Source organism: Lynx rufus, unplaced genomic scaffold (assembly GCF_022079265.1).
Source record: "Lynx rufus isolate CCGP_SWC_20201006 ecotype Redwood Valley unplaced genomic scaffold, mLynRuf1.p SCAF_10, whole genome shotgun sequence".
NCBI lineage: Eukaryota > Metazoa > Chordata > Mammalia > Carnivora > Felidae > Lynx > Lynx rufus.
Window position 1 is genome coordinate 62196097 of NW_025814824.1, and position 26991 is coordinate 62223087.

At 36.6% G+C, this 26991-nt stretch overlaps 1 protein-coding gene across 1 annotated transcript in view; it reads left to right on the forward strand.

Moving 5' to 3' along the window:
- Window positions 1-548: 548 nt before the first annotated feature.
- The window catches only part of STX17 (syntaxin 17), a 54093-nt gene continuing 27650 nt past the window's right edge, over window positions 549-26991 (forward strand). Inside the window, exons 1-2 of the mRNA XM_047066981.1 lie at window positions 549-730; window positions 12972-13037. Coding sequence (XP_046922937.1) covers window positions 608-730; window positions 12972-13037 — 189 coding nt within the window. The 5' untranslated portion in view covers window positions 549-607. The remainder of the gene's footprint in view (window positions 731-12971; window positions 13038-26991) is intronic.

Here is a 26991-nt window from a genome sequence, read left to right on the forward strand (position 1 = left end):
GGGCTTGAACCCATGAACTGCAAGATCATGACCTGAGCTAAAGTCGGATGCTTAACTGAGCCACCCAGGCGCCCCCGATTGATTTTACTTTATTCTCTTTTTTGTATTTTCTTTTTTCTTTTTCATATTCTCTTAAAGTGAATATACATTACTTTTGTGGAGAGAAAAGAGTTTCAAAATAAAAATTTTTTTAAGTTTACTTATTTTGAAGAGAGAGAAAGAGAGCATGAGCAGGGGAGGGGCAGAGAGAGACGCAGAGCAAGAATCCCAAGCAGGCTCTATGCTGTCAGCACACAGCCCAGTGCAGGGCTTGATCTCATGAACTGTGACATTATGACTTGAATTGAAATCAAGAGTTGGTCGCTGAACCAACTGAGCTACCCAGGTGCCCCTAAAATAAAAGATTTCTTCAAGAAAAAACAAGTCATTCAAGTTCAGAACTAAGTTGAATATATATTTAGAATAAATCATAAAATTACCTCGTTGTTGGCTTTTGAAAATAATAGAAACTGGTTAAAAACATTCTTAAATATTTCCCTTTTAGGTTTTTCCATGTGAGTGGGGAAGACAGTTGCTGCAAGTAGAAGTGACATAACATTTTTCTAGAATGTCTGAAGATGAAGAAAAAGTGAAATTACGCCGTCTTGAACCAGCTATCCAGAAATTCATTAAGATAGTAATCCCAACAGACCTGGAGAGGCTAAGAAAACACCAGATAAATATTGAAAAGGTGAGTTTTTTCATTTTCTGCCAGGAGAAACAGTTACATATTCTGATTTATACTTGTGCATTTCAGCTAAATTTAGAATATTAGATAAGAGGCTTTGCTAAAATATCCATCTCCTATTGATTTAACAATATTCATTTTTTTTATCTGGGTTTTGTTTTACAAATATACCTCTCATATTCTTCATTTTTTAGGGAGGAATATTAGAATAGAAACTATGCCTTTTAAGTTGTACATGCTGACATATTAAGTAGTTAATAATTAACATACAACAAATTGTTTGATAGTGTACCATAATGTAAAGGCAGTGAACTTTGGCTAAGGGGCCTGCCTTAATTTCATTCGCCTCATGGCAAGTTTTTTGAACTTTGGGGTCTATCAGTAACTCCTATCCTCTTTAGGTGCATGTAGCATAAAGAGGTAAATCATTGTGTGATATGAGGGAATTTCCCAAATTGACTTCTTCCCATTGAGGAAAGCCCCAAATTAAGAAATAGCACCTAGAGATCAGTTTAGGAAATAGGTAGAGGGAAGCACTAGTCTCAGGGACTGTGGTGAAGGTTGCATAGAACCTGGACAGGTCAGTGTCTGGTGGAAGAGTTGTGGCATTCATGGGAGCATCAGGTTTACTGAGTACTGAGCATTGATTTGGCAGTTTATGTGGTTTCATTTGCTATGGGACAGGTCAGTGGGATTTGCTCCTTAAAAATGATCTCTCCCAGTGTAAATTTTTTTATTTTTAATTTTTATTTTTTAACTTATCTTTTTAATTTGTTTTCTAATGTTTATTTTTGAGAGAGAGAGAGACAGAGCACGAGCGGGGGAGGGGCAGAGAGAGAGGGAGACACAGAATCCGAAGCAGGCTCCAGGCTCTGAGCTGTCAGCACATAGCCGGATATGAGTCTGGAATCCACGAACCGCAAGATCATGACCTGAGCCAAAGTTGGATGCTTAACCAACTGAGCCACCCAGGTGCCCTTATTTATTTATTTTTTTGAACGTTTTTTTTTTTGAGAGACAGAGAGCAGGGGAGGAGCAGAGAGAGAAGGGGACAGAGGATCTGAAGTGGGCCCTGCACTGACAGCACAGAGCCCCATGTGGGGTTTCAACTCACCAACTGTGAAATGATGACCTGAGCCGAAGTCCGTAGCTGAACTGACTGAGCCACCCAGGTGCCCCTCCCCCACTACGCATTTTAAGCTGTGTCACTTTGTGTTAATTTTTTGTGGTGGGGGGTGGTGTGGAAGTGGTCATTAAGCCTTTCAGTGTAAACAATATTTATCACCCTCACCTGAGCACATTATACAACTAAGCAGAGTGTCAGTTTTTTTCCCCAGTAGATACCATCTGTCTTCCTAGTATTTAAATCTTTTTAAAAAGTGTAGACAGTAAGTGCCAAGAATATTAAGATGGAAATTTCAATGCAAATATGAAGCTATCTAGAATTCAAGATTAGTATTTTGTCATCTTTTAATTTCTTTATCTGTAAACAGTAAGTACTGTGACTTTTTAGGGTGGAGGAGTTTTCTGGTAAACTGGTTATTCTTGTTATGAGCAAAAACAAATTATAGGGTTCCATGCTTTCATTAATGAGGAGGGCTCATTGTTTTTTTCTTTTTAATTTTTTTTTAAGTTTATATATTTATTTTGAGAGAGAGAGACAGCATGAGCAGGGGAGGGGCAGAGACAGAGAGAGAGAGAGAGAGAGAGAGAGAGAATCTCAAGTAGGCTCCTCACTGCCAGCACAGAGCCTGATTCAGGGCTTGAACCCACGAAACTGTGAGGTCATGACCTGAGCAGAAACTGAGAGTCCGACACTTAACCGACTGAGCCACCCAGGCGCCCTGAGGAGAGCTCATTCTTTTTTTTTTTTTTAATTTTTTTTTTATTTTTGAGACAGAGAGAGACAGAGCATGAACAGGGGAGGAGCAGAGAGAGAGGGAGACACAGAATTTGAAACAGGCTCCAGGCTCTGAGCTGTCAGCACAGAGCCCGACGTGGGGCTTGAACTCACGGACGGTGAGATCATGACCTGAGCCGAAGTCGGACGCTTAACCGACCAAGCCACCCAGGCGCCCCAAGAGCTCATTCTTTTAGCACTATATTAATATAGAAGTAGGGTTGTTTACTTTTGATTGATCATACCTGGGTGGGAGGTTGATAAGGTGTGTTTTAAAGTCCTGAGCTCATATCAAAGTGCTCAGTTACAAAGATGACAAGAATTTAGCAGATAAGTTGATTCTGAAAGGCAGAAATAGGTGGACTGTTGTCTTATGTTACCTTTGAGGTTCGGTGTGTCTTTGATTTCCCTTTTCTTATACTTATTCTGTATGAAAGTGCCTGCCATCATTCCCTCAGGTCCTAGCCACATGTACCACCCAGTCAATCATCAATGGAAAAGCCAGAACCCTGGGAACAAGGGAGGTAGGGATAGGAAGGATTTATTATCGGTTTGATTAGTTGTGCCAGACTTGCTAAGAAAATTATTCCAGAGGTATATTCCTCTTTGTCTACCATAACATTTTTACTTTAGCATCTTGTGAAATCTTTACTTAATGTGAAAGTTTTAGACAATGTTGGAATAATTATAATTCACAGTGTAGGGGATATCTGCAGCTAAGCAAACTCCTACTGCTCTGTGTTTTATTCTATATTCTTGATCATAATACTGTCTCTAGGATTTCTAGTTTTGCATGAAAGTGACTTGTGTGTGTGTGTGTGTCTGTGTATGATTGAATAGCATATTTTAATAGTTTATGGTAACGTAAAAACATTTAAAAGCTGCAATGTTCACCATGGACAAAAGAGTTAAGAGCTAGGTTTGGGCTCCAGGTGTGTGACAGTGCCTTATTTTGAAAAAGGCATATTCTTCCTGGGGGAACGGTGTAGACAGATCACATATTTATTATGTTAGCCATCCATCATCCAGTATGAATTTAAAAGAAGAAAGTCACACTGAAGGGAAATTGAAGGTCAGCCTTAGTGGAGTGACGCTGCAACACCTGAACACAATGGGTGCAGTGTGCCGTGGGCACCTGTGACGCTCTGCCACGGGTCCTTCAGCACTACACTGTATTGCACGTGGTAGATGTGATTAGATTGTGATGCTGAAATCAAAGTGTTAGCATCCAGCTTTCTTGGCTAACGTAAGATAGACCTAAGCACAGCGGATAGAAACAACATGATTATATGCTTGGAACATAATTTTCTTTGTTTCAGGTTGCAGGGTTGGGAGGAAACTTACTGCGTAGCACGTACTGTGTTAGTATATGGTTAAAGTACAAGTGGCAGAAGAGCCCCAAGTAGCGTATCATATCAGATAGGCGTTTTTCGTTTTTGCTTTTATTTTGAACCCCTCACAGTTAGGGAGCGCTCCAGGGCTGCAGTGGCAGCTCAGCGGTCATTAAAGACTCTGGCTCTTCTTATCTTGCTCTCGGATCCTCAGCTGGTTTCTATCTTGCGTGTAAAGTGGCAGCTCCAGCTTCAGCTATCACATCAGCTATTACGTTCCAGCTAAGATGAGATAAAGAGAATCATATTGTTGCTAATTGTGTTCTTTTTTCTGTCAGTTCTCTCTTTTTTTTCTTTTAAAGAGAATCCTCCTGTTCTTGTTTCATGGATGCAGTATCATCCATGGGGTATTATTATTATTTAAGTTTTATCTGCCTCTTTGTCTGTTTTTCCTGAGTTTCTTTGTTCTTTCTTCTTTTAAAACTTAATTCTTCTCTCCTCCACAACTCACTCACTCTCTCCCTTTCTTTTCTGTGTCAGCCTGCAATATTATGGACTTTGCTTTCCTTGGCCAGCTGTTGATATTTAAGAGTGCTAATCAGAAGGTATTTGTGTGTGTAGCAGGGAGTAGGAAAGGTCTTGTAACTTGGAGGGGGAGCCAGTGAAAGATCAGTTTTCATGGGGAACTACCAGACACTCTTGTGGAATGTTGTCTTCTGTGGTGACCAGGGCAGTGTAGTCGCTTGGGCCTGCGGAGAGGGCATGTGGTAGGTAGACTGCCTGTTCCTTCCCTAAGCTTTGAACCAATCCTTCTGCCCTACCGTATACATCCTCCTGGCTGCCCGGTAGCCGGTACATCTGGTTACCGAGCCTTTCGGTAGTAGTGATGTGCCCGTTGGCTTGTCACTCACTGCCTCTCCCACACCATTCACCCCTTCTGCAGCCTCATGTTTCGGCTTTCTCGGGTCTTCTGAGTCTGCAACATGTCTGTAATCTTTCGATTTTCTCAAATTTGGTTAAAATTTCATGTCCACTGGTATCTTCTGTTATATTCTCATTATTCTTATGAATGTATACCTTTTAAAGTCCTTTATTGTCATTTTAGTTGCGTTTTAGAAAAGAGCAGAGATACATGCTTGTGTTCAATCTTCCAGGTTTAATGAGGAGGAAAAATTATTAATTGCAAGAAATAAATATATGTTAGGTTTTCATAAGTGTTGGTGTTTGCTATTTCTTTTTTTTTTCAATTTTTTTTACATTTATTTATTTTTGAGAAACAGAGTGAGACAAAGCATGAGCGGGGGAGGGGCAGATAGAGAAGGAGACACAGAATATGAAGCAGGCTCCAGGCCCTGAGCAAGCAGTCAGCACAGAGCCTGATGTGGGGCTCGAACCCACGAAATGTGAGATCATGACGTGAGCCAAAGTCGGACGCTCAACCGACTGAGCCACCCAGGCGCCCCTGTTTGCTATTTCTTTTATTGGTAGCTCTGAAAAGTTCATAAAAAATTAGTTTTCTAATCCTGAAGAAGTTTACAGTGCAGTTAAGAAAATAGGAAATATTCAGAGAATAATAGGTGACATATAATTGTGAAAATGAGTGGCATGAACTGTCCTGGCAGTATGAAGCGCAAACTACATGGTGCAAAATCAAACATCAGTCTCATTGATTTGTTATTTACTGATTTGTTTTGATTTGTTTTTAAACCTGTGATTACAACCAAAAATTTTCCATTTCTCTTTTTAATCTGAGAATGTTTATTTCAGTCTTTTAATCTCACCCCCCCCCACCCCCTGCCCCATTTTTTTCTTCCTGACAGAACCTTGATTCAGTCTGTCTTCCTGTGCTTCAGAGTAGGAAATCTTCAGCACAGGTGGTGAATAATGTTTCTAATGGTAGTAATTACATTCTTGTCAGTGTGTGAATAGCAACTGTATCCTAGAGTTGTGGCTAATGAGACTGGAGGGAAAGCCTGTTTGGGATATGGAAACTTCTGGAAAAGATTTTCCTACTGGTAGAAAGATACACATGAGAGGAAATAGTTCTGCTTCTCCTGGCCTTGTGTCTTCCTGTTGTATCTGGAACAATAGCTAGTAGGGGACAAATCTGAGGACAAAAACTTTCTATTGAGAGTGGTAAAGAAGAAAGATAGAACTTAGGCAGTTGGTGAGCTTGTAAGCTTCTGAACTAAACTACCTTCTAGGCTGCTTCTGAGGGGAGATAATAAATGTTCTTATTAAAGCAATTTAAGATTTTTGAGTTTTCTGTTATTTGCAACCAAACACATCCTAATTGCTTCAAGTTACAGCATTGCTCTCACTGGTCTCTCTACTGCTGCTGTGTAGATGGACAACAATGTTTTGTAAAAACAGCACAGTTCAAAAACGCTTGTCAGTAGTTCTCACAACTAAATTTTAAAGGATTTACTTCTTGTAATTTTTTTTCACACATACTAAATTACTTTAGCTTTTTCCGCTTCTCCAAAAATTTGCAATGATAGATTTTAATAATGTAATATAAGTTAGGTATAGCTTGTAGCGAGTAATAGGAAATCCGAACTATCTTACTCCTTATTTTTCTTAGAATTTTACTGGGTTGCCTGGGTGGCTCAGTTGGTTAAGCATCTGACTTCAGCTCAGGTCACGATCTCATGGTTCGTGGGCTCTAGCCCCGTGTCGGGCCCTGTACTGACAACTCAGAGCCTGGAGCCTGTTTCGGATTGTGTCTCTCTCTCTCTCTCTCTCTCTCTCTCCCCCTCCCCCGCTTGCACTCTGTCTCCGCCTCCCTCAAAAATAAATAAACATTAAAAAAAAATTTTAAAGAATTTTATGGTTATAAGAGATAAGGTCATTTAGTTCAACCTCCACCTAAGACACTAATCTCTTCTACAGCTTGCTTGACACGTGAGCAAATGGTAATAAATGCATTAGGAGATTCACACTCCTGGGAGGTAGGCTTTGTGCTTTGTTTTGGGGGGTGTTATTTTTGATATTTTGTAGGCACAATGAATTATTTTTCACTATGGGGTAGGTATCATTATTTATCTTCATTACATGAGTAATATTCAGTTTATGGCTTTCAATCATTGGGCTGTCTGCTAATATTATGCAGCATTTCTGTTACAGTGTTTGATATTTTCTGTGTTGACAATTATGTCACCTGTGAAGACAAACTATTTTATTTCTTCTTTCTCCGACTGTGTCCTTCCTTCCTGCACTGGCTAGGGCCTCTGGTGTGATGTTGAATAGGAGTGGTAAGATCAGACCTCCTTATTTTGTTCCCAGTATTAAGGAATGGCCTTTTACCACTAAGCATGATATTACCTGTAGCGTTTACGTAGATGCCTCTATCAGGTTGAGGACATTAACTTCTATTTTTCGTTTGGTGAGAGTTTTTATAATGAATAGACATTTGTCAAATGGTTGTCTTTACATCTACCATCTTGCTATTTTTGTGTGTTTGCCCCATCTGTTCTTTGTCCCCTTTTTCTTCTTTTACTCCCTTTTGGATTAATTGCATGTTTTTTTAGAAATTCCATTTTTCTCTTTTGTTAGCTTATTAGTTATCCCTCTTTGTTTTTATTTCTGGGTTTTAGTGCTTGTTTTGTAATTCAAAGTATCCATCTTTAACTTTTCACAGTCTACCTTCAAATAATTATATATGTGTGTGTATATATACACATATATATATAAATCACTTCATGTATATTATAAGAACCTCATAACAATATACTTCTATTTGCTGTCTCATGATCTTTATAGTATTATTGTCATATATTTTGCTTCTGTGTATATTATTAGCCCCACAATACATTGTTATTTTTGTTTTAAACAGTTACCTTCCAAAGAGATTTTAGACATAAGAAAAAATGTTTTATATTTACCTATATATTTACCATTTTCAGTGCTCATTACTTTGTGTAGAGCCAGGTTTCTCTCTGGTATCATTTTTCCATCAGCCTGAAGGACTTCCTTTTTATTGCAGTACAGGTCTGCTAGTGATGAACACTGTCAATTTTTTTATGTTGGAAAAAAGGTTTTTATTTTCCTTTCTTTTCTTTTCTTTTCCCTTTGTTTTTGAGAGAGAGACAGAGCGTGAGTGGGGGAGGGGCAGAGAGAGACAGACAGACAGACAGACAGACAGCTGTCAGCACAGAGCCCCATGCTGGGCTCAAACTCATGAAATGTGAGATCATGACCTCAGCCAAAGTTGGATGCTCAACCAACTGAGCCACCCAGGTGCCCCTATTTTGCTTTCATTAAAAAAAATATTTCTCTGGGTATAGAATTCCACGTTACGTTTTAGATTGTTTTCAAGATGTTGCTCCGTTGTTTTCTGGCTTGCATTGTTTCTCAAAAGAAGTTTTCTGTCATTCTTGTCTTTGTTCATTTGTACTTTATGTGCCTTTTGTCTGTGGCTGCTTTTATGACTTTTCTATCATTTATTTTAAGAAATTTTATTGTCATGTGTATTATAGTTTTCTTCATTTTTCATATTTCTGGCATTTCTGGAGTTTCTCAGATCTTATGGATTTATAGTTTTTATCAAGTTTTGAAAAGCTTTGGTTATTCATTTTTCAAATATTTTTTCTGCCGTCTCTCTTTTCTCTTGGGAGTGCAATTACATATATACTATGATGCTTTCAGTTGGCCCAAGACCTGCTGATGCCCTGTTCAATTATTGTCCATCTTTTTTCTTCCTGTGCTTTATTTTGGATTGTTTCTATTGCTATTCTTTTCTTTGCATTGTCTTATCTGCTATTAATCCCATCCACTGCATTTTTCATTTCAGATGACTTTTTTAACTCTAGGAATTAAATTTTTAAAAATATCTTTCATGTCTTAGTGTGCTCATATTTTCTTCTTTCTTGAACACAGGAGCTACATAACTTTTTTTGTAGTTACTTATTTGTATTAGTTAAAAACATTAAAATTTTTATTGCAGTGTAATTGACATACAATGTTATATTAGTTTCAGGTATGCTACATATTGATTCAACAGTTTTGTATGTTACTCAACACTCACCCTAAGTGTAGCCACCATACAATGTTACCATACAATGTTACTGTAATACTATTACAGTATTATTTACTATATTCCGTATGCTGTACTTTTCATCCCTATGACTTACTTATTTTATAACTGGGAGTTTGTACCTCTTAATCCTCTTCACCTGTTTTGCCCCTTACCCTACCCCCTCTCCTCTGGCAACCACCAGTTTGTTCTCTGTATTTATGAGTCTGTTTCTGCAGTTACTTTAATTGCCTGTTATTCATGGTAAATATCTTAATGCATTGCCTACTGGATATATGTTTTAGTAAAGGCTTGAGGGAATAATGTAAGAAGTTTTTGCTGTTTTGTCCTAGAAACCCAATGCCTTGCACCATGGAAGTGTTTCGTGAAATAGTGGGTGGAAAATATTAGCCAAAAAATGGGAGTAGGCTTAGAGAGAAAAGGTAATGATAACCACCTGGACTGTTACAAGGGATTCCTCTGGTGTGAAAGTATTCTACAGCCTAAGCCCACATTTTTGTTTTGGCCCTGGAAGCAACGTTGCTTTCTCTCAGTTTCCCCTCTCTCTACTCATAAAGTATTATTATAATGAATTTTTTACATGGTCATGAATATTTCATATATATGAACAGATAAACCCTAAAACTATAAAATTTTAAAACTGAAATAAATTTAGTGATGACTTAATTCAACCTGCTCTTTTTACAGAATAGTGAACTGAAGTCCAAGTTACTGATTTGCCCAAGTTTACAAACCTCACACAACTAGTCATTCTTTTGTTTTAAATATTCATTTATTTATTTTGAGAGACAGAAAGAGATTGAGCATGTGCACACAGGGTAGGGGCAGAGAGAGAGGGAGAGAGAGAATCCCAAGCAGTCTCCATGCTTCAGTGCAGAGCCCAATGTGGGGCTCAGTCTCACGAATCATGAGATCATGACCTGAACTGAAATCGAGTCTGACTCTTAACCGACTGAGCCACCAAGGTGCCCTGTCATTTTTTTTTTTAATTCAAGTATGATTAATCTCCAGTGTTACATTAGTTTCAGTTGTACAAAATAATGATTCAACAATTCTATACATTACTCGGTGTTCATCCCAGTAAATATACTCTTAATCCTCTTCACCTATTTCACCCATCCTCTGGAAACCACCAGTTTGTTCTCCATATTTAAGATTTTTTTTTTGTCTCTGTTTTTCTTTGTTTCGTTTCTTAAATTCCACATATGAGTGACATCATATGGTGTATGTCTTTCTCTGACTTATTTCACTTGGTATTATATCCTCTAGATCCATCCATGTCATTGCTACTGGCAAGATTTTATTTTTATGGCTGAGTAATATTCCACTGTATATATACCACATCTTTATTCATTTATCTAATATCATAATTTCTAATATCCTTGTCTATTAATTTCATTATCTCTATCATATGAGTCTGTTTCTATTGATTCATTTTTCTTGCTCTTTTGTATGCATGGTAATTGTTTACTGGATGCTGGACATGATGAACTTTACCTTGTTGGATACTGAACATTTTAAACTTCAAGTATTTTTGAGCTTTAAGATGTGTGAGACACAGTTATTTGGGGGGAAGTTTGACCCTTTTGAGTCATTCTTTGAAGCTTTATCATGAAGGATTAAAATATTCTTTCTTCCAGGGTGAATTTTTCCCCATGAAGGGCAACACTTTGGAGTATCATACCCGATGTGCAGTTTATTGCAAGGTTTTCCCACTCCACTCTGACTTGGGGCTCACATGCACTGCTTCTGGCTGTGTGATCTCTGGAAATTAGTCCACCGAAGGAAAAAGAAACTTTTCAGTGGTTCTTTTTCTGACCTCAGGTAGTTTTCCTTGCGTGAATGTGCTGACTTATACTTGGCTGAAGACTCAAAAGGAGAACCCTGCAGGTCTCTGGAGCTGTCTCTCTCAGTGTAGTCATCTCCTCCCATTGCAACTGTCTCTTCACGTGCAGCTCTCTCCTCTCTGATACTCTGGTCCATGAATTCTAGCAGCCATGGCCTCCAAAAATTCTTAACTCTGTTTTCTTAACATTAATTTTTCTTAAAATATCAGGACAGATTAGTGTTGAGTAATAAATTTAAAAGTGGGTTATTTTTTGGGGTGCCTGGGTGGCTCAGTCGGTTGAGCGTGCGACTTCAGCTCATGCCATGATCTCACGGCTCGTGAGTGTGAGCCCCGCATCGGGCTCTGTGCTGACAGCTCAGAGCCTGGAGCCTGCTTCGGATTCTGTGCCTCCCTCTCTGCCCCAACCCACTCACATTCTGTCTCTGTCTCTCTCAAAAATAAACAAACATTAAAAAATAGTAATAAATTGTCTTATTTTCAGGGGTGCCTGGGTGGCTCAGTTGGCTCAGGTCATGAGCTCATGGCTTGTGAGTTCAAGCCCCACATCGAGCTCTGTGCTGACCGCTCAGAGCCTGAAGCCTGCTTCAGATTCTGTCTCCCTCTCTCTCTGCCTCTCCCCCGCTCACACTCTGTCTCTCAAAAATAAATATATGTTAAAAATAATCATAAAAATAAATAAAAGTGACTTATTTTCAAACATGTATTTTTGACTTTTTTTTTTAAGTTTATTTATTTTTGAGACAGACACAGCATGACTAGTAGAGGAGGGTAGAGAGAAAGAGGGAGAGAGAGGATCCCAAGCAGGCTCTGTGCTGCCAGCCCAGAGCCCAATGCGAAGCTCAAACTCACGAACCATGAGATCATATCTGAGCTGGAACCAGGAGTCGGACACTTAACTGACTGAGCCATCCAGGCACCCCTATTTTTGGCTTCTCTTCTCGTCTTTTTATTAATACAATAACACTATCTAAAAGGAGCCTTTAATACAAATTAAAAGTTTTAAAACCTGGGGAAAGAAATAGAAGAGCATTCATACCAGATCTGATGGTATCAGTTTAATTTTTCTTATAAATGAAATTAGTTTGATAGTGGTTTTAAATTTGTTTGGTGAATATATTTTCTATATTATTTTTAAGCTTAGTAGTTATTGTTTAGTTCTTAGATGAGGTAAAAACATTTAGGAGTATCTAAAGAGCTTTTTGCTGCATTATTCACTGCCAAGTTTAAAGAATATGCAGAAGAAGGAATATGAAAGTGCCCTAGAAACTTTTTTAGTGCTCTTTTGTAATCTGTTACACCTTTCATGCATATATGGGACATTTTCATGTTTCTGTCCTTTCATTGTATTTCTACATTGGATTTTTTTTTCTTTTAGTGTTGTAGTATACCAGAAATATGTTTAATGTCATTATTCACAACTGCTAACATATTATTAGGATTTTTCATTTCAACCAAAAATAATATGTGATGTTTGATGTTGATGTTTATATGCTATGTAAGTATTGTGCTGTAATGTTACCACATTTTGCTGTGGTTCCTGTCAGATGAAAAATTTGCCATTATCATACGCATAAAGTTTCTTCGGTGAAACTCTGAAAACTAAACAATTGTCTTGATAAAAACTGAAGCATGTATATTAAATGTTCATTCTCATTTTTGTATACTTTCTAGTCTGCACTATCAATGTAACTTTTTCTCAAGGTCAGATTTTGGTTTTTAACAGTTGACACTATCATTGACAAACTTTTAAAATTCTTCATGAATAGTGAGACTATCTGATGAGTACCCTTAATCTTTTATTTTTCACACTTTTACATTCTCATTCTTTATTTTTTCATCTCCAAAGAATTTTTAAGACAAAGTATACTGGTTTTTTGTTTTTTCTTCAGTAAAATGAATTGTATCTAGTGATTTTTATTTGTTTTACCATTTGCCAGAATTTTGTGTTAATGTTTTTGAAAATTTCCTACTTGTATTGTCATTGAACCATTAACTGCAACTATAAAGTCCATAACTTTTAGCTGGTATATTTAAGTTTGGGTAGGTGAGGGGGGATTTTTGTGGATAAGTAGAAATAATCAGTTTAGTGATTAAACAAGAATTTAGTACCTTTCCTCTCTTTTATGTAGTATCAAAGGTGCCGAATCTGGGATAAGTTGCATGAAGAGCATATCAACGCAGGCCGTACAGTTCAGGTAAGTCTATTACATTGTTTCTAGTAAATCAATATGAAAGACAGTCTTAAGAATATTTTGCTAAACTAAATAGTCTTGTGGCTGAATCTTTTTATGTATATTTGTAACTATTTCTTTAAGGGTGCATTTTTAGCAGGAGTCACTGAATCAAATGTCATACATATTTTTAAGATTTTGATTCATAATACCAAAATTTCCTCCACGAACAAAGTATCAACTTATACTCAAAATCAACGCATTTTCCAAAAACCTTATGAACATTAGTATTATCAGTTTCTCAAAATTTTGCCTACTAGTAAGTTAAAATAATGTTGCTTTTGTTGTTCTAATCTGGAGTTTTTATTGCCTTGAATGGTAAAAGTTTTTATCATATGTGTCTTGGATAGTAATATTTCTTTTGTAAATCACCTGTTCATGTCCCCTGCATATATTATGTTGTTGTCTTTAAAAAAAAAAAAAAAAAAAAGTTGATTTATCTTAAGAGAGTGTGCACATGTGCAAGTGGGGGAGGGGCAGAGAGTGGGAGAGAGAATCCCAAGCAGGCTCTGTGCTGTCAGCATGGAGTTTTCTCAGGGTTCTCTCTCCTGCTCTTTCTCTCTGCTCCTTCCCTGACACATGCATTTTTTTCTCTCTCTCTGTCTCTCAAAATAAATAAACTTAAAAAAAAAATTTTAAAAAGAGAACTTCAAAACGATACTGTTACAGTAACATAGTATTTATTACAAGTATTCTTTGCAGTTATTGTCTTTTTAATAAATAAATGTTAATTATTTAAATTTTTAAAAATCCTGGGGCACCTGGGTGGGTGGCTCAGTCGGTTAAGTGTCCGACTTCGGCTCAGGTCATGATCTCGTGGTTTGTGAGTTTGAGCCCCGCGTGGGGCTCTGTGCTGACAGCTCAGAGCTTGGAGCCTGCTTTGGATTCTGTGTCTCCCTCTCTCTCTCTCTGCCCCTCCCCACTTGTGCTCTGTCTCTATATCAAAAATAAATAAATATAAATGTAAAAAAATTTTTTTAATTTTTAAAAGTCCTATATTTACATAGTTAAAAGGGTAAGCTTTACCTTACCCTTCTCCATCTCTGTGTCCTACTTGGAAGAAACCACTTTTAATCCTTTTGGCTATTTTCCCTGGTATGTAGCTCTTTATTCCTTAATATAATGTGAGAATGCTATTTCTTAATTAATCAGGTTCAGACATTACCTCTTCTTACCATAATAGGTGGTGATCTAGCTTTCTGCCCAGCTCTGGTACTTTCTTTCCGCCTATACAAATACATACATTATAATTTTTGGTTAAATTATAAATCATTATTTTATTATTTGGATTATAAAAATACTGTTTTCTTCTAAGCCAAATAGTGAAATACAATATAGTTTTTGCTTTTTGTCTTTTTTTTTATTTCCTAGCTTTCTGTGTATTTGTAATTTTTTTCTAAATGCTCCACATCTTTGCTATGTGCTATCAGTAATAATTTTCATATGTCCAAATATTCTACTTCCATTCTTTATCCTGAACACTCCCTCCTGTAGCCCTCTTCCCAGTTCCAATCTGGACTTCCTTTCTAGGCTTCTTGCACAGGTGCTGTTCTGGGACTTCCTTCAGCTGCTCTTATGTGTTGGGTCCCTGTCTTCCTGGGTATCATGTCTTCCTCATTTTTGGTTTACTCCATTGTTTTGTTGGAGTACATCTCTCAGTAGCTCTCTAAATAAGCTCTCTAAATTTACGTTGGAGTTAAATTTTTAAGTTATTATGAGTCTAAAATATACCCCTTTTCTCCCCTCACATGTGACTGCTAATTTCAGTAGGTATAGAATTCTAGCTGGTATTCTTTCAGATTTGAGGGTTCTCTAGTTTAGTGTTGCTCTTAATGAAGCTGATATCGTCTGATTTCTCAATTTTTGTATGAGATCTATTTTTTTTTCCCCCTGTTTGGAAGCTTTTGTAGTCTGTTTATCCCTGGTGTTCTCAAATTTGATGATGATGTGCTTTGTGTTGGACTCTTTCAGTCTAAAAATTTATGTTCTTTAGTTCTGGGAAATTTAAATTATTCAATATGTTATTACTCTGTGTTTTTTCTTTGCTTTTTTTTTTTTTTTAATCTTTAATTGCAAGAATTGGCAAATGATGGCATTTTCCTTGGATGACCCTCCAGACATCAGTAGCTGGAGGTTTGCTTTGGTTCAGTTTTCTAAAGAAGAATCCTTCTCCTCTTCCTCCTCCTCCCAGGGCAAGTAGGCACTTATTTTTCAGTCATAAAAGCAGGGTAGGTGAAGGATGCTGGGCTTTCATTGTTCAGTACACGCTTTCACATAAATCCCTTCTTTTAGCCCTGTGCCTGGTGTTTCTGAATCTAAAGTCTGTTTTTCCAAAGAATGCATCTCTGATCTTCTTGGATTTCAAAAAGGTTACTGTAGCTGCAGTGTAGTGAATAGATTGGGATAGAATGAAATGATTGCAAGAGATCGTTTAGGAGAGATTACAGAGATAGTGGAGATAGAGAAAAACGGATTGACTTGAGGTCTAGTAGAAATTTGACCTACCTCTCTATATATGTATTTTACTGCTTGCCAACTAGATTATAAGCCTGAAGATCAGGGATTGTGTCTCTGCTATTTGTGTATATCACAGTACCTGCTGTTCGTCAAGATTCAGTGTTTGTTGAATGGTGCTAAGCACGTAAATGTCAATGAGATTATTATGACTAGGATTTCTTGCCATCTTCACTGTTTAATATGTTAGTAAAAATCACTTATTTTCTTGAGACAGTGCTTATGGTCAGAGTGTTTACTGATTAAAGAATATATTGACCTCCATTAATGACCTCCATCTGGCACAAAACATTTATGTGTGCCATAAAAAGAATGAGATTGAAACTGTTTTTAGATGTAAGTATTTGCTTAGTTTTATTCATATATGCTCTGAATTTTGTGTATAGACTAGTTCTTGGCTAGTTTGTATAAAACTGATTTTGGGACAATTTCATGAACAGTTATAATAGAGTTTATAAGTTTCTCATTATTATGTATATTAAGAACTATCTGCTCACTTTCATTATAGTATCTTTGTTGAAAGGAATTCTTAATTTAAACATAGTCTAATTTGTCAGTCTTTTGTGGTCTTGCTTTGGGTGTCTTATTCAAGGAATAGTCTCTATCCTGAGATCAAGAATATATTTTCTTATATTTTCTATTGAATGTTTTCAATGTTTTACTTTTAACACTTATGTCTTGAATCCATCTGAAATTGGTGCTATGAAGTAGATACAAATAAATCTCCTTTATTCCATTTGGAAAACCAGTTCTCTCACTATTAACTGATTTCTGCAGTGCTATTTACATATCACAATTCCATATATGTATGGGTCTGTCTCTGGTAGTTTTTTTATGTAAAAAAAATGTTTAATGTTTATTTTTGAGAGAGAGACAGACAGACAGACAGAATGAGTGGGGGAGGGGCAGAGAGAGAGGGAGACACAGAATCTGAAGCAGGCTCCAGGCTTTGAGCTGTCAGCACAGAGTCCAACGTGGGACTCAAACCCATGAACCTTGAGATCATGACCTGAGCTGAAGTGGGACTCAACTGACTGAGCCACCCAGGCACCCCTGTCTCTGGTGTTTCTGTTCCACTGGTCAGTTTGTCTATTTCTCCATCAAGTTCCACACCATCTTAATTATGACAGCCTTATGATAAGGCTTGATATCTGGTAGGACAGTGTTTCCATCTTACTCTTCCTTTTCAGGACTGATTTGGCTATACGTATACCTTTAGTCTTCCATATAAGATTTGGAATCTGCTTGTCAAAGTCCATACACAATCTTGTTGGGAATTTGGGAATTGCATTGGCTTTATCCATGTATTTAGAGAAAATTGACATGTTTACAATGTCCAGTTTTCCTACCCATGAATATGGGAGGTTCTTGCACTTTTTATGTCTTTTTTAATATTCTGCATACAGATACTGATAGATTATACTTTTAAAAAATACCTGCAAAATGTTTCCATTCTATTTGGAATTTTACACAATGACCTTGCTATTCCCCAACCAGCAGGTAGAGTCTGATTCCCTTCCTGTTGAATCTGGGCTGAGGCAGAAATAATGCCTGATTTCTGAGGCTAAGTCAGAAAGGTCAGATAGATTCCCCTGGTTCTCTGAGGGTGCTTGCTCTGCGGAAACCTCAGCATCATGTGAAATGTCCAGCTATCCTGAGATCCCCTTGTGGGAGATAGCCACAGCCACAGCTGAGCTGTTAGGAACTTGCAGCCTCAAGTGCCAGCCACACGTGTGTGAGCCATTTCAGACATTAGAGCTTTCGGATGACTATAGCCTCAGCAGGTGCCTGACTCAACCACATGGGTGACTCCGAGTGAGAACTGCCCGACTGAGGATGGCCTTAATTTCTGGTCTGCAAAATCGTTAGCAAAATCAGATGGTGGTTTTAGATCCTTAAGTTTTGGATGAATTTGTTATGCAGCAACAAATGACTGGAATACGGGGCTTATAGTTATTTTGTTTATCTATTTCACTTATCTATTCTTAAGTACTTTACAGTTTTACAGTGTGTGTGTGTTTGGGAGAGGTTTAAATGTTGTCCTTCTTTTTAATTATGCTTTCTACCGTGATGGTGTATATAGGAATATAATTAATTTTCATTCATAGATCTGTTGCTGATTATCTTTAAGTTCTCTTATCAGTTTGAACAGTCTAAATTCCTTTGGGCTTTCTATTTATAGTTTATTGTTTTGAGTAATATTTTTCTTCTCTTGTAAGATTACCCCTTTTTCCTGATTTCTTTCTTGTTTTGATTTCTTGTGTTTTGTTTTGTTTTGTTTTTTAGTCAGTCCAGCTTTCTAGTTATTACAAGAAATGGTTATAAATAAGCTCGTTCAAATTTACTTTTTAGAAAAAGATCTTATAGGGGCGCCTGGGTGGCGCAGTCGGTTAAGCGTCCGACTTCAGCCAGGTCACGATCTCGCGGTCCGTGAGTTCGAGCCCCGCGTCGGGCTCTGGGCTGATGGCTCAGAGCCTGGAGCCTGTTTCCGATTCTGTGTCTCCCTCTCTCTCTGCCCCTCCCCCGTTCATGCTCTGTCTCTCTCTGTCCCAAAAATAAATAAATGTTGGAAAAAAAAATTTTTTTAAAAAGAAAAAGATCTTATAAATAACAACAGATCCCTCTGCAAAATAATTCTTAATTTATACATAATGTTTTTTCAGAAAGTAAAATCTCATTCATTCTGCTGTATTCCAGGATGATTATAACGATTGTTAATCATGTGTACCAAGTGCTTACGCAGCCCCTGTCATATAGTAGGTATTCAGTTAGTAAGAAGAATTGGAATAAGCTTGATTTCATGCTTTCACATTTAGCTGCTAGATGAAGCTAAACATGAGTGTTGGCTTTTTGTTAGTTTAATTTAAAACACATTGTAATTGCTTCACTTTTCCCCATTTTGTTTGGCTTGTCATATAAAAGTACAAAATGTATATTTTATTTTATTTTTTTTTAATTTTTAATGTTTATTCTTGAGAGAGAGTGCACACGCATGAGCAGGGGAGGGGCAGAGAGAGAGGGAGACAGAATTAGAAGTAGGCTCCAGGCTCCAGGCTCCAAGCTGTCAGCACAGAACTTGACGTGGGGCTTGAACTCACAAACCATGATATCATGACCTGAGCTGAAGTCGGACACTTAACCAGCTGAGCCACCCAGGTGCCCCCAAAATGTGTATTTTAAAAAGCTTAGTTTTCCCTGCTACCCTCCCCAAGTACTTAACACATAATACTAGCTGGTGATAGAGGATTATGAAAAATGTATCACAGTTTCTGCTTTGAAGAAACTTACGTAGGTGGGAATTCATAAAAAATTAAATAAAATATTTAAATAATAGCTTAAGGCTTTAGTAAGAGAAGTAAGTCAATCTATAATTAATTGTCAAATATATTATAGAGATCAGTAAGTGATACAGTGCCAGTTGTCTGGATGCTGGGTAAGGGGTGTTATCCTCATTTTTTTAGATAAAGAAGGCTGAAGAATAAAGAAACTTAGTGTATTAAGTGCACAAGGTCTTAATAAGTGTTAGTGCAGGAATCCAATCTGGAATTAATATTAACTCAGGTGGATAGAAAGTGGAGTGCTGCACTTAATACCTGTATAGTAGATCCTCATTAGATATGTGTTGAGTAAATGAATGGAGACATTTTTCTTGTTTGAGTTTTATTGCTTTTGGTGTTTCAGTTAATATTTTTAAAGCTATGTATATGTTCTTTTTGGTGCCTTTTGATGTTGAAATAAGTGTAAAGTTGTTGTGTAGTAGTTAGGTAAAACAAGAATAGTCCAGACTTATTATAATTAAACAGTTATGACTCTGGAGCCTTTAATAATAAATGAGATGTCTAGAATGTATTTACTCTAAGTTGTTTAAATGTTTACCAGTGGACTTGAGCTCTGTGTTTGTAAGGAAATCAGATTATTATGATACCAAATGTTTTTAGCTGTACACAATTTGCTCTCAAAATTACATGTCGTAAAAACACATTAGGAATCCTTAAATCAATATTTGACAAAGGCAAATATATGCATAGCCACTCTTTTAATCATTAAATACATAATTAGCCATTTTTCAGAATTTCAATTAACTCAGAATAATTACTTTTTACAATGATCAGTATAGATAAGTATATGTTTAAACATATCTTTTAATCTTTAGACAGAAACTTCAGGATATTTTTGAAAGAAGGAGGGGAAAGCCACAACTAGTTATTAAATTTAGTTATAGAGCTAAAGAGAGAGATATGTCACCTTCATTTTCCCGAGAGTTTGGCCATAGTTTTCAGTTTACTTCTTGGATACCGCAAGCTTCTTAATTACTGAGTTAGCATGCTTTCTTGTTTTTAAACTTACTTCATTGACTGTAGCCCCATTTGTCTAACTTGTGGATATTGCTGTAAATTTTCAAAACTTGGCATAATAATAGCCTTTCTGGTCTGATTATTATTAGAAGAGCAGAAACATTTGAACTTTCACTATGTTCTAGATACTAGTCTAGACACTGAGGATATAGCTGTGAGCAAAACAAGAAAAATCTTGTTGTCCTTCAACTTATATTCTGGGATGGTGAGTGGAAAAAGCAGAGACATAATTTTTTTAAATAAATATATAATATTTACCTATTTACTAAACATTTATTTATTTTTGTAAGAGGAGGGAGGTGGACAGAGGATCTGAGTGGGCTCTGCACTGACAGCAGAGAGCCCAATGCAGGGTTCAAACTCCTGAACCACGGGATCATGACCTGAGCTGAAGTCAGATGCTTACCCAACTGAGCCACCCAGGCACCTCTAATAAACTGTAATATTTAGATGGTTGGGGCGCCTGGGTGGCTCAGTCGGTTAAGCGTCCGACTTCGGCTCAGGTCATGATCTCATGGTCCGTGAGTTCGAGCCCCACGTCGGGCTCTGTGTTGACAGCTCAGAGCCTGGAGCCTGTTTTGGATTCTGTGTCTCCCTCTCTCTCTGACCCTCCCCTGTTCATGCTCTGTCTCTCTCTGTCTCAAAAATAAATAAACGTTAAAAAAAAAAAAAGATGGTTATAAGTACCGTGAAATAAAAGTAAAGCAGTTTAAAGGGAACAAAAAATCACAGAAGGTCATGAACTTATATATACGGTGGTTGTGGAAAGATTCTGATGACATCTGAACAGAGACTTGAAGGAAGTTAAAATATAAACCTTGGGTAATAGGAAATCAAGTGGGAAGACGGAGATGAGAGGATGTGTGGAATATTCAAGGGGGTAGTGAGGAGGTCAGTGTGGCTGGTGTGAGAAGAATATAGGAGGTGAGATCAGGGAGATCAGCTCAGTCTGATGATGGAAGGCCTTGCAGAATATGATAATTTGAAGTTGGGTAGAAAGTGTTTGGAAGGATCTGAGCAGATGATGACCTGATACAACTTTAAAAGATCACCTTAACTATCATGAAAAGGATAGATTCTAAGGGAGCAAGAATGGATATAAGAGTACCAGTTAGATGGCTAATGTAATAATCAAGATACCGTGGGTTTACTTTTTAGAAAAATGCAGATACATGTGTAAACAATTTTGTGTAGAGACCTAATATGTTAGCTTTTTACCTACTCTCTTTGTAGCCCTAGTAAATGATTCTGAACTTACATGCTTGACATAGGAATTAGGAACTACCTGACATCAACCTAATGATGAAATAACTTTTTGACAAATCACACACACACACACACACACACACACACACACACACACACAACTTCAAACATATGAAATATAGAAAATACTAAAAATGGTGTAACACTTATGTACTCATCACCCAACTTTGTCAAAGTAACATTTTGTCACTACTTTGTCAAAGTAACATAGTAACATTTTGTCGCTATTTCTTCTTTTTAAAAATTTTTTAAAGTTTATTTATTTTGAGAGAGGGGGAGGGAGGGAGTAGGGCAGAGAGGCAGAGAGGGAGAGAGAGAATCCTAAGCAAGTTCTGTACTGTCAGTGCAGAGCCTCATGTGAGGCTTGAACTCGTGAACCATGAGATCATGACCTGATCTGAATCAAGAGTTGGTCACTTAACCGACTGAGCTACCCAGGTGCCCCTGTTACTTTTTTAAAAGAAAATTTTAGAAATACCATTGAAATCCCTTGTGTACCTTTCCTTGGTTCCATTTTCCTTGGTTGCATTTTCCTTGTTCCTATCTTCATCTGAAGGAAATCTTTTCTCCTGATTTAAGTATTTATCGTTTCTTTTTTCTTTTTAGTTTTTCATTCTTTTTTATTTTTTTAAGTAAGCTCTACACCCAGCATGGGGCCTGAACTCCAACCCCCCAAGGTCAAGAGTTGTACACTCCCCTGACCAAGCCAGCCAGGCACCAAGTATTTATCATTTCTGTGCATGTGGCTATACATAAATAATCCATTGTTTTGCATTTTCTTTCTGCTTTTTCGCCCTAAACAATTTTCTTGAGGTGTTAATTGATATACAATAAAGTACATAATTTGATAAGTTTTGACATATGTGTATACCATGACACTGTCACTACAGTCAAAATAGTGAATATATCCATTGCCCCAAAAAGTTCCTTCAAACCCCATTATAACTCTCCTTCTGGATTCTCCCTCCCACATCCCTTTGCACCCCTTCCCATTCCACACACACACACACACACACACACACACACACATACACACATCCTGGATACCCCAGCAACCACTGACCTGCTTTCTGCCACTGTGCAGTAGTTTGGATTTCCTAGAATTTTATATAAATAGAATCATAAAATATGAACTTGTTTTTCTGTCCAGCTTCCTTCACTCTGCATAAATATTTTGGGGGTTCATTCATTGTTACAATGTGTATCAGTATTTCATTCCTCTTCACTGTTGAGTAGGTATTCTGTTGTATAAATATACCGCAGCTTGTTTATCTGTTCATTTGTGATGGACATTTGGGTTATTTCCAGTTTGAGGTTATTACAAATAAAGCTGCTGTGAACATTTGCGTACAGGACTTTGTATGAACAAAGGATTTCGTTTCTCTTGGATAAATACTTATGAATGGGAATAGCTGGATCATATAGTTTTTATTCCTTAATTATATGAAACTGCCAAGCTGTTTTATGAGATGGTTGTACCATTTCATATTCTTCCATATCATTGTCAACACTTGATATGGTTAGTCTTATTAATTTTAGCCATTATAATAGATCTCTAGTGGTATCTCACTGTGATTTTAATTTTCATTTGATTAATGATGTTTCTGTTTTATTTTGAATTATTTTTTATTTCATTGTATGTCTTTGTCATGCTAACTATACCTTTTGGTTTTGTTATTTTAGTGGTTGCTTTAGGGTTTATAGTATACATCTTATTACAGTTTATCTTTAAGTGATATTATACTATTTCACATGTTTAAGAAACTTAAATATACCTTTATTTCTCCCCTCCAGTCTTTATATAATTGTTGTTGTATGTTTACTTATATATATGTTATATACTCCATAATGTAAACTCTCAATTATCTTTTTCAAGTGATTTAGATATTAAGGGGAAAAAAACTTATATAATGGCATTTCTATTTCTTGTGTGCTTAATGCATTTTTATATAACCATATTTCCATCTGGTATAATTTTCCTTTTGCCTAAAAGATTTCCTTGAACATTTTTTGGAGCACAGTTCTGCTGGTGATGAAGAGTTCTGCTTTTGTATATATAAAAAGCCTTTATTTGGCCTTTGTTTTTAAAAGGAATTTTGCTGTATATAAGATTCTATACTAACTTTTTTCTTTCAGTACCTTAGAGGTGTTTTCAACTTTTTTTCACTTCCATTTTTTTGCAATAAGAAATCTGTTTCATTCTTATTTTTGTTCTCAGTATGTAGTATGTCTTTATTCTCTGGCTGCTTTTACAATTTTCCCTTTATCAGTGGCTCTGAATACTTTGATCATGATGAGCTTGTGTGACATTTTCTTCACATTTCTTGTGCTCTCAATTTGTAGAGTGTCTTGGATCTCTAGGTTTATAGTTTGCATCCAATTTGAAAAATTTGGGGCCATATTTCTTCATATGTTTTCTGTCCCCTCCCATCTCTCTTCTTCAGAGACTCCAATTACACGTATGTTAGGCTTCTTGAAGTTATCTTACAATTTTTTGGATTCCTCTTTCTCTTTGTGTTTCATTTTGGATAGTTTTATTTCTGTGCCTTCATGCTTCGTGTTTACTAGTCTGAGCAGCAGCAGTGTCCAATCTGCTGTTAATACATTCAGTGCATTTTTCATCACACACATTGTAGTTTTCAACTCTAGAACTTTGATTTGGGTTCCTTCCTAACCCCCTTCTTCCTTCCTTCCTTCCTTCCTTCCTTCCTTCCTTTTTTTTTTTTTTTTTTTTTTTAAGTAGGCTCCACACCCTACATGGGGCTTGAATTCATGACCCTGAGATCAAGAGTCACATGTTCTACCAACTGAGCCAGACAGGCACCCTGGTTTGGGTCTCTCTTTATATTTTTCATGTCTCTCCTTAACTTTTTAAACATATTAAATACAGTTATAATAACTTTTAATATCCTTCTCTGCTAATTCTAATATCTATGTCAATTCTGGGTCAGTTTCAATCAAGTGATTATTCTCCTCATTTTGGGTCATATTTTCCTATTTCTTTGTGTGTCTGGTGATATTTGATTGGGAGGTCTTTACTTGGCGGAGTGCTAGATTTTTTTTTTTTTTTTTGAGTGCTAGATATTTTTATGTTCCTATAAATCTTACTGAGCTTTGTTCTGGAATACAGTTAAAATACTTGGAAACAGTTTGATTCTTTTGGGTCTAACTTTTATGATTTATTAGGCTTCATTGGAACAGTGCTCAGTCTTGGGCTAATTATTTCCCCACTATTGCAGTAAAACCTTTCTGAGTGCTCTACCCACTGCCTAGGGAATTCAGAGTTTTTCCAGTTTAGCTGGTGGGAACAGACACTGTTTAAAGCTTTGAGTACTAGGCACTGTTCCCTCTAATCTTTTTGGATGATTTTTTTCCCCTAGCCTCAAGTAGTTTTCCCACATACATGTTCTGATCATTTCTCTGCTACATACTTGAGGATTGTACCCCTGCATATGTTCAGGATTCTCTTTCTATGCAGCTCTCTCTAGTACTTCAGTGCTCTGTTCTACACACTCTGCAGAAGCAGAAGTCTATTATTATGTTTTGAAACTGCAAGTGGAATAAGTTTACTAGTTTTCTTCTGTGGGATAAGAAAACATTAGCATTAAGAAAGATTTTGTGATCAAATTTTGGAATTAAGTTAAGAAGTCGGAAATTATTACTACTGTAATAATTCACTGAAGAACATTAACTTGGATTCTGTAGAAGAAACTTGATCAGCCTAGTCTCCATAGCAGTGGTGATACAGAACTTGTTGAGAACACAGATTTCTGGGACTCACTTTAGAGATTCTGAGATAGTAGATTTCAGACCACATTTAGAAAGATACTGCTCTACAGAGAGTCTATGCTAGTTCTATAGGTGATGAAAATAAATAAATAAATAAATAAATAAATAAATAAATAAATAAATAAAATCAGCCATGGAACTTCTAGGAGTAAAACTTGACTTTCATAATTTTACTGTCAGAAATATGGAACACTTGAGCTATGTACTTTTTAAATTTTTAAGAGATTTTGAAAGGGAGAAGCAATAGAAAAGAGGGGATGAGGGGGGAAGAAAGGGAAGTGAGGATAGTAGACAGAACTTAGAGAAGAAAAGATTAAAGAGAGTCAAGGCCTGGTAGGGAATGGAAAAGAGGATACAGTAGATTCCAAAATGAATGCTATTAGAAGGTAAATTATTGCAGATTATTTTGAGCTTCAATTGAATTTAAATTTTAGTTTTGCCTTGAAATATTTATGAGCTTAATAATCAGGATTTAGGATTTTTGACCTCTACTCTGATTAGCATAGGTCCTATAGAACCCGAAGGAGGAAATTAAATCTAAGGTACCATCTGTTGTAAGACACACCATTGTTTTGTGTACCTCCAAGAAAGAAAAAGTGCTGCCAGAGAATGGCACATTGTGCTTTTTTGAATCTATTTTAAGGTGCATTCCAATTTCAGAGATGTTAGAATGTGGGAAAGATATTGTGTCTTAAAATTGATGAAGTGTGGTATTTAGAAGACTTCTATCCTTGTCCTCCATCTCTGTCTTTCCCCAGTCTAGTCTATTTAGTATGTTCTGTTTTCCTAGTGTTCTTTAGGGTAAACTCAAATCTCACTTCCTTCATGAAGCCTGTCTAGATTCTTATAGTAAGATGTTTCAAGTTTCCTTTGAGCATGTTTCTTATGCCCCTTTCAATTTTGAATATATCTTCTTAATAGAGAATCAAAAGCAAAATAGGAGTTTGGTAGCTCTGCTTTTTCTGCATCATCTGTTAACATTATACCATCTGCCCTAAGCGGTAGACCTAATCCTCCTTTCTTGTTCTTGCTCTACATGTATTTTTTAAATCCTTTTTATTGTTCTTAACATTTTTCATCAGCCTCCGCTCATTCTGGGCTCCTACTTTACTTACATGATTCTCCTTGTTTCAGATCACTCTTTTGTATTCATCCTTGTTCACATGCCTTTCTTTTTCTTTTTTTTTAAAAACAGGTCTCTTAAAATTCTGAACTTACCATAGCACACCATATACAACCATATTGGATTCTTCAGATACCTCTTTTCTTTCTTATCAGATTAGTTTGTTTCTAGTGTCAGTGTATCACCTTTTAGAAACTCTCTCTTTCAAAAAAGATCTTCCTATCACAATATAATTTCTGTGGCATCACACAACTATTTTCTCCAGAAAAACTTGATTCAGTTCCCTAAAGTATCAGTGTTTCCATTATTCTTTTTTAACTATTAAGAGCTCCAAGATGGCATGGTTGCTTTTTCTCATGCGTTTCATTCCCATTTCACTATTTTATCCTTGTATGTCAGAATTAATTCCAAAAAAGTGGTTCCGTTCATTATTTCTTCCAGCTAATGAAAGATGATACGTTTCATATGCTTAGTGACTTATATTATGCATTCCTAGGGAACTAATTTAGTTACATTCTTGATAGTTGGAGATCTCTGTTGTTGTTGGACTTTGCCCTTTGTGGAAAATATTAAGAAAGAATTCATTCATTTACTATGTTTACTGAATCAAAGCGTATATGAGGGATCACATATAGCCTTGAGGATACAATGGTAAAGAAATTAGGTAAATCACAATCTAGTCAAATGAATGAATTTATCTTTTATCCAGGAAGATGGTTGGCAATATAGTTCCACAGTGAGATTGATACTCATTTTTACCCCTACCCAAATGCTTTCAAACTTGACTTGTTTCTATCCTTAACTTAATTGACCATCAGGTTAATATAATGTGCTTTTCTAAAAATGTTACTAAAACTTTTTACTGTGAAAT